A 16,102-nucleotide genomic window follows, 5' to 3' on the forward strand; every position below is an offset into this window, starting at 1 on the left:
GTAGTCATTTGTTACATTGTTTTATCCAACTAATTTATAATCATAATGAATTAAGACAAAACATCAAGCTACAGCCTCTTTGTATAAGAGTAACGTAAACTGAAAAGCACATGACAGAAAGATAGATTGATGGTCATTGCAAAGTAATTCCCTCTAGATTAACAGATTTTATCAAAATTATGTTTCTAGTCAAAATTATATTCCAAGAATCCACTGAATTACACTAGATGAGAAAGACCCCTTAAGAGCAACCTCTTTCTTTCTAAAAAAACTGCATTTGTTTGCAATACAGAGCGGACAGCTGACAAGAAAAAACAAACATATCACCACTATCCTGACTATGCAAATAAAACCGTAAAACTTCCCTGAAACATTCTCAAATGCATTAAAAATATCCTTATCATGACCAAACCTTAAAAAAGCATGAAAAAGCAAGAAGAAGAAGTCCAGTGAATCCAAACTCAGGGTAGATGCTGAGTCAGATGAGATGATCCAGGGGCTTGCCCAGCCTGCAGTGGAGCGCGGGGTAGAGTCCCAGGCATGCAACCAGCAGCTAGCAGGTTCTGCACCCTCCCACGCCCTGCTCCACACAGGAGCCAGAGGAGGTAAGGTAAGGGCACATAAGAGGCTGGGGGACTTCTGAAATGGGGTGGGCTTTCGACAGTTCAAGGAACACCTCCTTCGAGTCCCTTCCTCTAAACAGCTGAGCTAAGGTTAGCTCTTGGTTTGATTTTGGTTTTTTTTAAAGACATGACACACAGAAAATTAGGAGTGATCCTTACACCATCAAACTCAGTGGTTTTCATCACTTTTACAACATTAAATAACTTAGAATACCATTAGACCTGATCAGCCAAACTGTTGGGTGTAATTCCTGTTCATGAAACCACAGTGTGAGTGGTGTGATTGCACCCATGGCCACCCATTAAGTACCACCTAGATCTGTGCTTTGCCAATCTGAACAACCTCTTTTCCCCTTTAGTTTTGCTCTCTGAACTTCTTTACGTCCTGTTTACTTGGTTTTGAAGTCTTGATCTTTATTTTGCCCAGAACCTTTGAGCTATACTTCTTCTCTGTCAGTCACCCATTTCCTTGCAAGCTCCTACCCGAGTCTCAGCCCCTTCACTCCCATTAAATCACTGTACACTGAAAAACAAACTTTAAATATCTGATTCAGCAGACAAATGAACCTCTGGATGCAGCTGTCAGTATTATGGAAAATGCAGAAGCATCATAAGCTGCATGCATTCAATATACACATGTGCTGTCAGGTTTACTTTTGCATATTTCTTTTTTCTGCTACATATTAATCTAATCTCATTTTATGAGACAGAAATAATTATGCTCAGTTTTCCTTCATCAGTGGCATGTACGCTTAGATATCATTTATTTATACAACACCACATCTGCATATATTTTGAGGAAGACCATAGAAGACCTTAAATATACCAATTTAACATACAGGCAGTGCAACACAAGTTGTTTACACTCCCAACAATACATCAACATCATCATGCTAGCAGTGAAAATCTTTCAAAACTAGATTAGTAGAGGAGCAATAAAATAAAAAGCTAAGGCAGGGTGCTGGCTGAAATCCAATCTCTTCCCTATTTTAGCCAGAACTTTATCAACTAATCTTAACAGTGACCACAGAGAAGCCTTTTCCACCTCTATTGCTTAATCTTTCTGGAATCATTTCTTCCCAGAAAAGGAATTTTTAGCCTCAAACTTTGAATTCCTTTGTGAAACCACATTCTTTTTTCTTATTTCAGTGATACGATTTAACCACGGTACTTTCCAATATAAAAGACTACCAGCAGGATTCAGAGTCCTACATTTAGAAAGGCTGCCAAACAGAAAACATTTAAAGAACTAACTCAGTACCCCCTTCCTTATCTGCACATATTTTGAGCAGCTTCCCCACAATTTTTGTGGGAAGTCATCAGAAGGGCATGAGAGAGTGCAACTACGGCTTGACAAGAAAGAGGTCACCCTGTTCTCCAGTTCTTCCTTCCTCATTCCACCACTCCGTGTTAAACCAGAAAAGTGAAAGCAGAGAGAGGAGCCGTGATACAAAGCTAACACAGATACAGCTCTCATTCAATTACAGAAACCTGCAAAAAGGTCAAATTCTTTCAAGAGTCATTTGCTTTTGCTTGATCTGGAAGCTGTCCCTCTTTGGCACAGACTCAGGGCACAACAGCCCCTCTCAAGAGATAAATCCTTAACTTTTTCTGCCCTGGTGTCACTTCCCAAATCAAACACCTAAGACATAGCCTGTCCCAGTTACTTCTCAATCCAACACAGAACATTACCACACTATGGTAGTACTGCTCTGTGCTGTCTCCTGGACAGCAAGAGTAGTCCACTGTAACAATGATATCCAGAGATAGCTTACACATAATTAGTTTTGTATTTTTACCCTCTCACACTTTCTGTCAGTGAAGTGCCTCCCCAAGTTTATATGTCCAAGATTTTATCACCGCAGTTCTGAATGAGGCAAGTAAGGTTTGGACAGTATCAGTTTTTCACTCTGCTATTCATAGCCAAGAGATCGGAGCAGGGAAGTGTTTGCTCTGCACAATGCTGGCCCATCCCAAGCCATTAGACATCGGTATGGGCAGCAGCCGCTGACTTGTCAGCAATCAAACCAAAGGGAAATTCCTCAAGATTTTGTGCTCTGGTTTTAGCAGGCAACAACTGCTGCCTCATGTGGGCATACGGCCCCTGACCCCATGGAAAAAATTGTGTACATTACTGCACAGCTACTAATACCACTTTGTCTCTATCAGGGTTTAAATTTGGCTCTGGGAGGCTGGAGGTGTTTTCTGGGACCTGCAGCATACAAAGCAGATGTTCTATGGACACGTCTGAAGATTGTTTTGCCGGCCATTATTTCAGGAGACAAAATTCACAGACACAGATGATGCCCTCCTATCTCCTGCTGCTAGTGAATTTGGAGATAGCTGGAATCAGCATGTCCACTACCTGTTGTGAACACTCAAGAAGTTTAAATTCTGCTGTATCCAGGCCAGTAGTTCATAGACTGTCAAACTTCTGAGCCACTAAAGATTGATAAAACTGAATTATCACTGGAAAAATAAGACTCTGTCCTCTTGAACTACTTTGCTAAGTTAACAGAACTGTAAAATTATATTTCTTGTACTGAACTAATACTGTGCTTTTAAAAAAACAACAACAAAAAAAAAAACACTTGAGTTTTTTGCAAGTTTTTTGATTGTTTCCACCCCTAGAGGGATTCAGGGGTTGACAGAAGGTTTCAAGGAAATAGGCTTCCCAAAATAACATCCTTCATTGACTACTGAGGTTTTCTGAATGCTTTGTCTAGCCAAGCTGCTGCGCAGCATCCCCCTGGAAAGTGCTCTGCGTCCCACTGTACCACACCCTGCATTTGTCAATACAATTCATTTGCTCTGGTGTAAATCCACAGGCAGCATCAGCTGCGTTCAAGCAGCCTTGGTGGGAATTCATTATCATAGCAACCCATAAAAAGACTATCCTTCATAGTCACCAATAACTCAGGGCCAGAGGTCAAGGCTTGGTGTATTAAAACTGTAGCCAGTCATGGAGGTCCAGCATCTTCCTTTTTAACTATCACAGAAAATGCACAGTGTAAAACAACCTTCTATCACAATAAAAGAGGTAACTTTCAAAGAGATATCTCCTGTTCGACTACTTAAACAGCACCTGTCAATGTGGCACCTGAGTGCCAGTCCACAACATACTAAGCATCACAGTCAGCAGCTCTACTGGATGAGAACACCCCTTCATTCTTCCATGAATGAGGAACACCACTATGTGTGAGCACATTGAAACACCTGGCTTCAAAGGAATTGCCTATTTCCTTAATATACTACTGGGTTTTCTACTGAACATTAAGGTATTGACAGCAAACATTGCATTAAGCCACAACTGTTAAGCTACAGTATTCCCCTGCCTCAAAGACAATATAGCATACAAAGCTCAGGCCAGTTATTTAAGCTATTTTGTTTTATAACACAATATAAATTTTTGATAACGGCATTAATACATATAACGCATATGGCTGTAAAAATGTCAACCAACTTTTATGGCTTTCCTCTTCATATGAATATTCAGTCATCCATTTGTCCCTAGATCCACTTCAATCCTGAAAAAGAAAATATTAAATAATTGAATTTGTGTATTTTCTGAGAAATTCAATAATTTCTCAAGTACATTGTGTATGTAAATACAAAAAAAGCTTTACTTTCCATAGTAAAAAAGAGGTCAGAAGAACAGTAATTCTATAAGCACTTAAAATAAAAATGGATAAATATGGCAGAAAAGGTATATTGGAGAAAACCTTATGTTTCTTAACTAATTATTTTAATCTAAGCTGTGTGGTTTTAACTTTTGAGCTGCTATTTCAGCTCACTACATCCCAACTGCTTTAATTAGTCTTTTGAGCCCATTACATACCAGTACCCTGCATTTGTACAGGTAAACTTTCCAGTAGCTACAGAGGGCAAACACTCTTTACCAATTTTTCAAACTGTACTTCCCAGAAATACTATGCACAATCCCAACAGTAACACGTAAAAAAACTGTCCAAGATGACTACAAAATCTGAATATGTATTTCTTTCAGGGTTTTCTGTAGATAAATTATTAGTTTAGTTATGAGGGCCACAAAGAAGAACAAAGGGCTGGAGCATCTCTCCTGTCAAGAAGGGCTGAAAGAGTTGGGGCTGCCCAGCCTGGAGAAGACAAGGTTCTAGGGAAACCTTACAGCACCTTCCAGTACCTAAAGGGGCTACAAGACAGCTGGAGAAGGACTTTTTACAAGGGCACATACCACAAGACAAGGTTTCAAACTAAATGAGCAGAGATGTAGATGTTAGAAATAAATTCTTTACTTTAAGCGTGGTGAGGCATTGGAACTGGTTGTCCAGAGAAGCTGTGGATGCTCCATCCCTGAAAGTGTTCAAGGCCAGGTTGGATAAGGTTTTGAGCAACTTGATCTAGAGGGTGGCATCTCTGTCATGGCAGGGAGGTTGGAACTAGATGAACATTAAGTCCATTCCGATTCAAAACATCCTATTACTCTATGTTAATCTATAAAAAAAAGCATCTAAAAATTCAAATATTATGTTTTGTAAGGCTCTTTCAGGTTTAAGAAAATAAACAAACCCTGCAGTCCTTTTTAAAAAAGCCTTGGGGAAGAAAAAAATCTTCAGATGTCCAATGTTTAAGTAATAGACAGGATGTCTTAAACCCCTTGCCAGAACATGTGCATCTATCTGGTAGCAAACACTACTTACATATGTCTCTCTTAATAATGGAAATGGTGTGAAGTCAAGAATCTAAATCTGCTGTCAGAGTTATTATACACAATCTGCTGTTATTTTTCTATCATTCAAAATAAGGTCATCCTTCAAATAGCAGGAGAGTATCACTTGCCTGATTTTAAACCACATTCCAGTATTTCATTACTGCTGTATATATGACAACATGACAGGTTTCCAAATACTTCACAAACTTTTACAGTGAAAAGAAGAAGCTCCCTTAAGAAAATAAAAATTTACCATTCATATAGTGTGCTTCTATCATACTGACTAAGCATCATGCACTTAAGATTTTTATTTCTAAGAAAATGTTAAGTTTAATAGAAGTTTCAAATATTTGTATGAATTATAAAAAGCTACGAAGTCACCACAAACACTGACCCAACTAAACGTCATTAAATACCATAGCCGCTAAGCATGCTAACTGTTGTAGACCATTTGTCTTCTCTCATGCATCTTGTAGACTCTCTTCCTCTTTTATTATTTAATCTCCCTTGGCATTACTTGGATTACTTCAAGATTTCATGTAGCAGATTCCTTTTTTTTTCCCTTTTAAAACTACACACTTGAAGAACCACCTTTGAGCTTCTAGATGATCCTTCCTCTGTGCTCTTGTCCAAAAATGGGACAAGTGGACCACATTTTCCACATCCATTACATGATGTGGTCATCCAACCTGAACAAGAAATGACTTTGTCATTTCCTTTTTTTAAATTAAATGCAATGTGTTCAAAAGCTTTATGGAGTCTCCATGAGAGGAAGACAGAGTTTGGCCTGTAATTGTTTCCAGTTGTCCAGGTTTTCTCATCATTACTCCTCTCTACATGCACACAGACGCACATGTTCCTACAACACAACTTCGCTTCAAGTTACACACCAACGCTGGAGTCCTATTATGTTACAGTGACTATGGTGACACAGCAAACACAGGGTCTGTGTTTCAGAACTAACAAACCACTACCCAACCAGCCACAGCTGCAGCTGGTTTTGCGTTATTAAATCACGTCCAACAGTCCTGCTCATGGAAAAGCTACATCTTTAGCAAGGACAAGTAACTAGGTTTGCTTATTAATTCTCCTCAGATCTGCACAATTAACAAGCACCAAATTGTCCTCATCCTCGCACCATTGGGGTGTTCTCCTCTATGGAAAGGCTTCTATTTTAGGCTGCTTTTGAGGAGATTAAGAGCAAACCATTCCTCTAAAAATGACATTTAACTAGTAACTTTGTAAATCTTTGGCCTGATTTTCAAAAGTTCTGAAAAGCTTTGACTTCAAATGAAAGGAGTTTGAAATGCATATAAAAAACAGGGCCAGCCATTCTGCCACGTGTCACTGCCATGAAACCCGCTTTGGACTTTGGTTTTCAGTCCCTTACAGTGAAATGTTACTTTCTACTATCAGGAATACGAAACCAGACATTGAAGTCCAAGTAGAAACACCTTCCTGTTGTTGTGTATTATTTGGTTTCATATTGTATTTAGTTTTTATATCGGGTTTTGTAATGGTTTCTTTTGTACCCATCTGTTCCCCTGGAAAATGTACTATCCTGAAGTTTGTCCCTGCCCTTTTCCCCACCCATTCCCCCACATTGTTCCCTTCTTGGAATGCAATCCAACCCTGTTCCATTCCCACCTTATCCCTGATTGGGTAGTGGCTTGTCCCCAGCTTTAGCCCCTTCCCTGGATATAAGCCAGAGCAACAAGTGGAAAACCTTCTTAGTTCCAGGGGTGGGAAGCAGCTCCTGACCCAGGCTGGGGCAGGACCACAGAAGAAAGACTGAATGAAGCCCTGATTTCCCTCCGGATCAAGTGCAGACCTTCCTTTGCCATCAATGGGGATTTGCTCTCTGTTAAGGAAAAGGTTCTCAGCTGCTCCTCAGTTTTTGGGGCCCTGAGGAAAAATCCTTCCAACTGTAGTTTGTCTCTCAAGCTAGCTGGAGCGAAAATGGAGCCAGGGCTCCGAGAGAGAGAGACAAGCCACATCTTCCATTTGCATCAAGCAGGTCTTATAGCAGAAGAAAATCTACCCAACATTGCAACTGCACAATAGTTCCAATTTGAAACCTTTTAGTCAAAAAAGCTCTTTAAGTAATCACAGAACAAAGCAAAACCCATCATTTTCAAACGAAAGAATGAAATTTAAGTAGCAAACACAGAATTGTGTCCTCTTTTACTCAAAGCCAAACTATCACCTTAAAATAGTGTTTTCAGACCCCAGGAGTTTATAAAGCTTATGAATGCCACCAAACATTAGATTCCTTTTTCTACAGCAACAAAAAAACCCACCAAATAAACTTGGTTACACCTAGTCCATTTTGAAAACCTGCCTTGGTCAGATTAGATGTCCTGGTAGTCGCAGCCTGAACAGCACGGCCATCCCCTGGTGGAACTGAGCAAGACCTCTGGACCACATTAAGGATTATGAGAAGAGTTTCAGGACAATCGCGCTGAGCATGTTTCAAGAACAATGGAAGTCCCTACAGGTGCAGAGGTAGCCATACCTCTACAAGTAAGAGCACTGTTGAACATACAAACCCACATTAGTTCATTTAAAAAAGAAAGCCCTCACTACTATCACTTTTACTTATCTTTTACATACAGATAATTTGAAAGGAAACTCACATTAATACAGTAACAAATTACTCCTTGTGCTGTTTTTACTCTTTTCTAATTCAGATGGTTATGGGAACATACATTTGGAAAGGACATACATTGGCAAAGTTAAGGCATTTGCTGAAGCAGGACTTACTAACTTTTCTCTCCACAAAACAAACACCTTATTTGGGCCTAAGGCGGATAGTTACCTCCTAACACCATCTATTTTATTTTTAAAGTATGCACTTTTCTTCTTGAAAGCCCTAAGATCTGTATTTTGACTTCTGTAACCCCTTTCAAAGGGCCTGAGTCACACCAAACTTCCTCAAAACCAGCATGACTTCTCTCAAACTCATCATGAGCACCCTGGCTAACAGGTATGGCAGGACCACTGAAAGCTCAGTTTCAGCACTATTCAGAGATGAAAGAACACAGGTTATCCTCAACCCAGCGTTAAGAATAGCTACCCTTGTAATAACAGCAGCCACACACTTGTCTTTTTTCCCTAAGTTTCTGACTCTTGCAGGGACATTCATAAACTCCATCAAGTATCATTTTGCAGAAGCTACAAATAAAATATACATTAACCACAAGCCACAGATCACAACAGTCCTTGACATTTAAAACTGATAACGGATAGGAGATGCTGGCATACCTTCCAGCACTGTACTAAGCATATTGCAAAGTCTTCCTCAACTACACTTCAAGTATCTCCCATTCCTGACTTGGGTCTGGTCCCCAGGATCTTTATAAACAGAGTGCTGTACCACTGTAACTGGATCTAACCAACATACTTTTTCACAAAGCTGTCTGCAAAAAAAATTTACTTTAAATTCCAACATAAGGCACTGTCCCACCAGCAGTTACTACAAGCTGCAAGATGAACCAAGTAGTACAGCCTAAAACTCATCCAATATAGGTTAAGTGTTACTGCAGACCTCACAAGACCAAAGGATCACTTGCTATGCATCCTAACAACCGTGATCATAAGAGCTATTCTGTTTCCAGCTGAATTTTTTGCTAATTTTTGATTGTGACTGCTGTTCCAACGAGGCACAGTTACTTACTTTAAGATGCCAGCCTCCACACCAACATCTTTGTTGCTCTGCTGTAACGTCTTAACAAAAATATCTAAAGCTGCTCAAAATATTTCTGAAAATTACCTTAATGCTTCAACTTCTGGTTTTTGGATACTGTGAAGTAAAGAGGAGCAGGAGGTAGAGAGTGGGATGCTTGTTGCTAAGTGATACCTAGCTCTCTTGAACTCCTACAGACTGAAATATTTATCCAGACACCCACAAAGAATGACATCTAGCACAGAGAAGAGACACACACATGCACTAAAGTTCATTAGGATTCAAAGTTCGAACCAGCAGTTCTGCCACCTGCTTGGTCCCCAGGGCAATTAAGATGAGGAGACTGCAGTCTGGGATGGGAGTGACGCAGCTCCTCCTAAACATCTACCCCAATTTTTGCTGAGCCTTTATGGAGCAATGCCTCCAATACATTCATGCCAAACCAGAATGATCTCAATGCCACTGTGATCATGGCAGCGCAAGTAAATACATCGTTGGCTGCCTGACCATATAGCAGTGTTGCTCTCCTGATGCTTGAGGTACTTTCCCCCAAACTACTATACTCTGACAACAGGTTTCCATAGAAAAAAGCATGCAGTTGGCCAAACGTGGATGGATGAATAATTAATCAACCAAACACACAACCTTCATGCCATGTTCCTCCTGCTCCTCACTTTAAAAGGTTTATACTAGATGTTCAAGAAGTGCTTACACAGTCCTTCAGTAGAGGCTTAGAGGAATAAACATTATTCTTTACAGGGTCTTTTATCTGACATTAATGAATTATTCTGAACTGAACAGCTTCAAGGGTAAATCCTAGACCTTCTGAGTCTTCAAGATGGATTCCAAGAATAATTTATTCTCCCTAGAACATAAGTGTCTGGTTTGATAACTATTTGCTGAAGTTTCAGAAAAAGAGGATGTCTTTCAGTAATACTTAAAAAGCCTTGCTACCACATCAGTGTACACAAATGAAATTAGAAAACGTATAAACATGTTTCATATCATAGAATAGAACTCATAGCACAGAATAGGACTTATTTAAACTCTGGAGAAGTAGCAGAGTCCTCAAATAACTGGATTTAGGTAATAGGCAGTGGTCAATCTAGAAGAGTGCAGTAAATTGCAGGGAACAGAGAAAAACAGCCAAATACTACTCCTTGACTTCTTATTCTAAAAGTAGTAAACTTCGACACTCAGATGTTTGAATGGATAGCTCTGAAACCTTGATACTCCCTTCACAATTCTAGCTTAAACAGAATGACATTGTTTTTCATTAGAACTAAATAAAACAAATAGCGATAAACACAATCACCCATCACTTTGGGCAGCTTCTCTGACATACGGAAATGCTCGTGTTACAGTGCAGGAAAAGGTCAGTTAGTTCACCACTTTATCCTTGCACACAATTCAAACTCCATTAGAGGTAACATTTGATTTAAGAGCCTATGCACAATGTCAAAGGACTTGATGAGCTTTTTCTTGTTAAAAAATTATAGGGCTTTTTTAATATATACCTATATACATACACACTTGTATGTAAATATTAATATAAAAATATGCACATGCTCAGTCACATATTTTTGGTGAATTAGGTTTTTTTGGTAAATAATTTTCTGAAAGAATGTGCAGAAAGCATAATTTCTAATATACCATTCAAAACAACACACATTTTAAAGCTTGGATGAAAAGCTTAACTCCGTTTCTGAGTAAAAATGTAACACTATGTAGTAGCTTATATAAACCCTGGCACATCTTCCCTTTTTACACTGTGCAAGAAGTTGGTAAAAGAAATTAGGAAACAGCAGTAACCACTATCCCATCGCGGACAAAATACTGTGCAGCACTCCACCACAGTGCCAAGCGCTCTGAGACAACTTTCACGGCAAAACCACTTAAAGAATAAGCAAAAACAGAGAAATTGTGCCCATTAAAATTCCTTTAAAAGAGGGAACAAAATTGTTCCACAAGCAGCAGAAAAAAACTAAACAAGCTTCAAGTTTATACATCACCAGAAGGTGGTTGTAAAATCAGTGATGAGGTCGCTGAGGCCTGCATAGGCAGCAAGAGCCAACACACTGATCCACCAAGCCCCAGCCTGGCGATAGTCACCACTTTAGGTATGCCTACAGGTGCAACGTCTACCTCACTGCGTCAATAAATGCAAGATAAGTTAGCAAAAACCCAAACTGCTCAAACAAATCTATTTTGATTCTCCAAACCAGAGGTGGCAATAGTTATGAGGTGGCCTTGACTTCTCTAGCTACAGCCACAGCATCTAAGAGAGGACAGGCTTCCACAATCTACCCTAAAGCTGGGAAAAAAGAGCAAAGAAAACCAAGAAAATGCTATTCCAAGTTGTGATATACACTGAAGAAACCCAACTTCCAGGCTCAGAGTTATGCTTCCAAGAAATAAAGTCATAAGCATCCTGCTCTAAGTAGCAGATAATAACGTTCAGGTCCTAGTCCTGCCTTTGCACAATCCAGAACAAATTCCAACACCGTATTTTTGACAACTTGCACGCCCTTCTTTTTCTTTCCATTAGAAATATATCAATGGAATGCTTTTTCAAGAAAACAGCATGGTATCTACAGCATTGCATCTATGTGACTACTATGTGTAGCTACATAATCAGGCTCTAAACGAGGGGCACTACATGACACCAATGATGCTATTCATCAATTTAAGGAGCCCATTTGGCTGGCATCCTACAAATGTGGGTGATGAGTGTCTATTTTAATAGGAAAGTACACTCTCTAAAATTGATCAATTGACCACAAGTGTTTCAATTAATAATTTTTAATGCCTTTTCTCCTAGCCTGCCCTTCCTTAGAAGTGCAGACTGGCATTATTACTAATAATCATATCTCAGCGTATTGGAGGTAAAAGGTTCAGAAAAGGGAGAAATCCCAGAATCTGTCAAGACAACATTCCCATCGGGCACCGACCAGCTTGAAACAGCTTCACTACCAGAATCAGCAGCTACAAATCTTTTAGCAGCAATCTGAAATCCAGAGAAAATCACTGAAGTATACTCATGCTCTTGAAATCTTTGGAAGGAATGAGGAGAATAAAATTTATCTCTGTACTGTTCCTAGAGAAGTTCCACTGAAGACTGTCCATCACAGCTTTTCAAGCTTCCCAATACATGGCAAAGCTCAGCAAAAGCCACCATTAACTTTAGGAAATGGTACATGTGTCTGGAGATCCACTCAATACATGGTGGTCGTACTCCATCATCCTCCCCAGGCATCATCATTTTTCTCCTTGTTCTAAAAGCCCTCATATTTTTGACAGGACATGCAGATGCTCTGATCATTTTCCTGTCCTTGCTTAGAAAGAAATATATTTGCTTCTCCCCTTTGGAGAAGGGAATGGTAGGGAAATAATTCCATGCAGTACTCCAGGGGGACTGCAAATCTGACTACATACTTAAGTCCAAAATCCAGAAGTAGCCTGATTTCCAAAGGCAATTTGTACTTTCCAGTCTCCTACTGAGATGACTGCAGCAGCCTGCAGGACTCGCCATCTGCATGCAGCCAGCCAGTGACATTTCATTCTGCAGATCAACACGGGCAAACAATCCCCTTAATCGTGGCTTGGCAATTGTTCACATTCACAGCCCAGAAACCATAACCTGAAGAGCAACTTTAGCAGATAAAGTTCTTGCCAACTGGCAGGTTCATCTCACCTACTGACGGACACCTACATCTGCACTAGCTGCCCTTCATGGCTCTGCAGCCAGAAGACAGAAAGAAGCAGTGTAAGGGCCTGAGTCACTGTCACTGCAGCCAGTCCAGTAACTGCTTTTACCAAAAAGCATTTTAAATAAAACAGTACTTAGTTGTCCGTGAAGTGAAGGGTACTGTAAGTTTTAAGAGCTCTGGCTTTTTAAACCAGTCTTGAGTTCTTCCGTTTTCCTGATAAAACACTCTAAATTTTAGGACTTAAGAAGACACAATTTCAATAGAGCCAGGAGGACGTGGAAAAGCATCCCATCTTTACAGGAGTTTAGAGAGGGGGAAAAAGGAAAAACTGAAAAGTTAACTTGAGCTGGTTAAATACTACTGTCAAGAAGTAACTGGTGACACCAGCCATGCTAAGTTTCCTGTACACCAAAGCTCATCAGTTGTAGAGACATCACCATAAAAAAAATTACTACAAAAATCAGAAACTGAGAATGGCAAGAAAGTCACATTGCCTGATTTTCTAAATGAGAGACAAAAACACTGCAATGAAAAAAATCCCTGTATTTCATGAGGAAACACACAATCGTAAAGACCATGGTTTTTCACAGACTTGGCCAGGCAGCTGATCCCATACCCTGTATCACCCCAGTGAAACAAATCAACCCCAAGTTTATCCACCCAATATTCCCACTACTACAGGAGAAAGTGGACTCATACTTAATTATTTTTCAGGGAAGAGGATGCAACAAATAAATTAATAAACATAATTAATGACAAGAGACATGAAAACCAGAGGCAATACCACTGAGGAGAAACATCTTTTTCTTCCCCCTCAATACTCCAGGTGTAACAAAAACAATGTGACAATATGGATGCTGTTTTGAATTAAGCATGCCTTCTACCAAGGACACCCAAAAAACTACTCTTTTCTAACCACCATGATCCATAACCCCCACAAACTATCCTAACTCAGAACACCGTGCATTACATGAACAACTAGACTCACCACTTCCCCAAGGATTAAATTCCACAACTCTTTGACAATTTAAGCTTTTGTTTTTCTATCAGTTCCTTTTGATTACTTTTTTGACTTGCAGGCAACACCTGACATGATACATGACTTCAAATGCTTACAGCAGTTCAACTGGCAGGAGACATGTCAGCGGGTGGTTCACTGGGGCTATAGCCATCCTCAGCTTATTGCCAGGAATACATCGATCTGGTATTTTGCAATTATGAGGAAGCAAAATGCTCCCCTCTCAACCACTGGACATCCCTTTCCACCTCCCTTGCTTCCAGGATAGGCTTCTGGTAGATGAGCTGGCAGCTTCTGCAGTTCAAATGCAGTTGTCTCCATGCATACCCCAGCAGTGATGCCATAACTGGCACCTTCACAGCCCCACACTCAGGGAAGTAAGCCTGTTAACCAGACCACCTTGTCCTCACACCCTGGAGTAAGCAGTCCCATGTTCCACTGCCTGACATTCAGTGGCTTCAAAAGAGTTTAAAGTTATAATCTGAAACAAGGTGATGTAGAATTTGCGAGTCCAACACTACTCTGTGACTTGTCCCACCTACCCTCATCACTACTCTTACCATAGCTCTCCCTTCACCCTCTTCCCTGAGCCTCATTCTTGGGCAGACCACTCATCCACTGGCACTAATCCAACAACAACCCTCTCAGTTTCATTGAAAGTGGCTTTATTCCCAATAGAAAGCCAAATCCTGACTCCATCCTGCTGTTTAATCCATTACTACGAAAGATTTAAAGGTTGGGTTTCTTTTTTAATACTAAAGCTAATTATTTCTTCTATATCCTAAGTTGCGCTCCTGATTATTCATTAGGTACAAATATTCTCTGTTCTCTACATTCTCAGTTTTCAATATCCTGAATTCACTGCTAGCAGCAGAGGTGGCTGGGGCTACCTCTTCCAAGACACCATGAAACAGAACCTGTCTCACACAATGCTCTCCTACTCAAAGGGTTTTGTTACCAAAAATGAAGCAATTATGAGAGCATCACCACAGGAGCAAACTTCAGCTAATAACACCACCACACACAATCAAAGTACCGACAGTGGTCAGAGGCAAACAGCAAATTTCACTGCATGTTGGAATATTAAGACATTCTGAGAACAGCTTCATTAAAAGCAGAGGTAGCTGCAATAGTCTTTGTAATAAACATAAGGAATACTGCAAACAACTTACATTCCCACAAGTGGCAAATGTCATCATCTTAATGATAACCCCTACCGAGATGCATCCTGTAGAGTTATCACAATTAAGATTCTGTTTAAAATACCCATTACAAATATCTATTTTTAATTAACTGCAATTCAGACTTATAATATGAAGCAGGTTGTAACTTGATGATTTTCATAAGACAATGAATTAAAGATTAGAAAAACAAAATAAAGGTTAGCCTCTTGGGCCTCAAATTTCAATACATATGAGAAAAAGTAATATATGTTAATAAAAATAAAAATCATAAATTTTGGTTATGCAGCCCAGGTTTTATAGATAATAAAAAGGTAAACCACTGAAAATAAGAGTCTCCTAAGTGATTTTTAAATTTACAATTTAAAAAGAACAGAACAAAAATCAGTGTTATAGGCCAGAAGTTGATATGGGAGAAAATATGGAGGTGGAAACAATGTCTGCTCTACTAGGCCCTTTATAGCTTAGTTTAAAAAAAAAAAAAAAAAAGTAAACTAAAAAATGCATGCAGATATTTCTACAAACCCACAAAAGGAATGCCCACAAAGAGGTAAAACCCAACAGGGCCCTATTCAGAACAAACAGATTTACTATCCCTCCCAGGCCCATCAGGCCCTGGTACCAAACCAAAGGCTTACAGCTGGAGAGGGCTAACAGGGGAAGACTTCTTACATTTAAGGGCCATTTTCACCAGCTCCATCACTTTTATTCTTAATCCCATTCACGTATTACTCAGATTATTTTGCTTTTACAATCTGGTACACAGAGAAAGCCCACTTTTCTCATCTCTCTCTCCTTTATCCACTGACCAAGTGACAACAGTCCAGTCCAGCGATCCATCCTCCCGTTCAGCTTTAGGCATGCTAAAATACAAGTGTCAAGCAGTCAACAAATCTCAGCTAGCCCCTAATCTTAAAGGGCATCAAATATGGTTAAGTCATCCTCTTTTATGAAAATAATCTCATGGACTGAGGCCAGCAGTTTAAAGGGCTTTGACAAGCAGAGAAGGATTAGAACAAGCCAGCACCATTTCAAAATGAAAAGCAGAGAGGTCTGGCTTCCTAATGAGCAAATTCACCAAAAAGCCACAAGCTTAACTGGAAACATCTTAACCCGAGTATGTCAACAAATACAAGTAAGCTCTTTCAGATGTACTGAAAGAAATAATGCCATATTTTCTTTATTGTTGTTTTTT

The 16,102-nt window shown here is 39.7% G+C and overlaps 1 protein-coding gene across 6 annotated transcripts in view; it reads right to left on the minus strand.

Moving 5' to 3' along the window:
• KLF12 (KLF transcription factor 12) overlaps positions 1-16,102 on the minus strand; it is a 242,837-nt gene that overhangs the window by 175,069 nt on the left and 51,666 nt on the right. For all 6 annotated transcript variants that reach the window (XR_009207538.1, XM_058419259.1, XM_040054936.2 and 3 more), the window contains one exon: positions 4,087-4,150. Coding sequence is in view for 5 of the 6 variants with exons in the window: in XM_058419259.1 (XP_058275242.1) it covers positions 4,087-4,107 (21 nt within the window). In the remaining variant the exon portion in view is untranslated. The remainder of the gene's footprint in view (positions 1-4,086; positions 4,151-16,102) is intronic.

The sequence above is a fragment of the Hirundo rustica genome, chromosome 2 (genome assembly GCF_015227805.2).
Source record: "Hirundo rustica isolate bHirRus1 chromosome 2, bHirRus1.pri.v3, whole genome shotgun sequence".
Classification (NCBI taxonomy): Eukaryota; Metazoa; Chordata; class Aves; order Passeriformes; family Hirundinidae; genus Hirundo; species Hirundo rustica.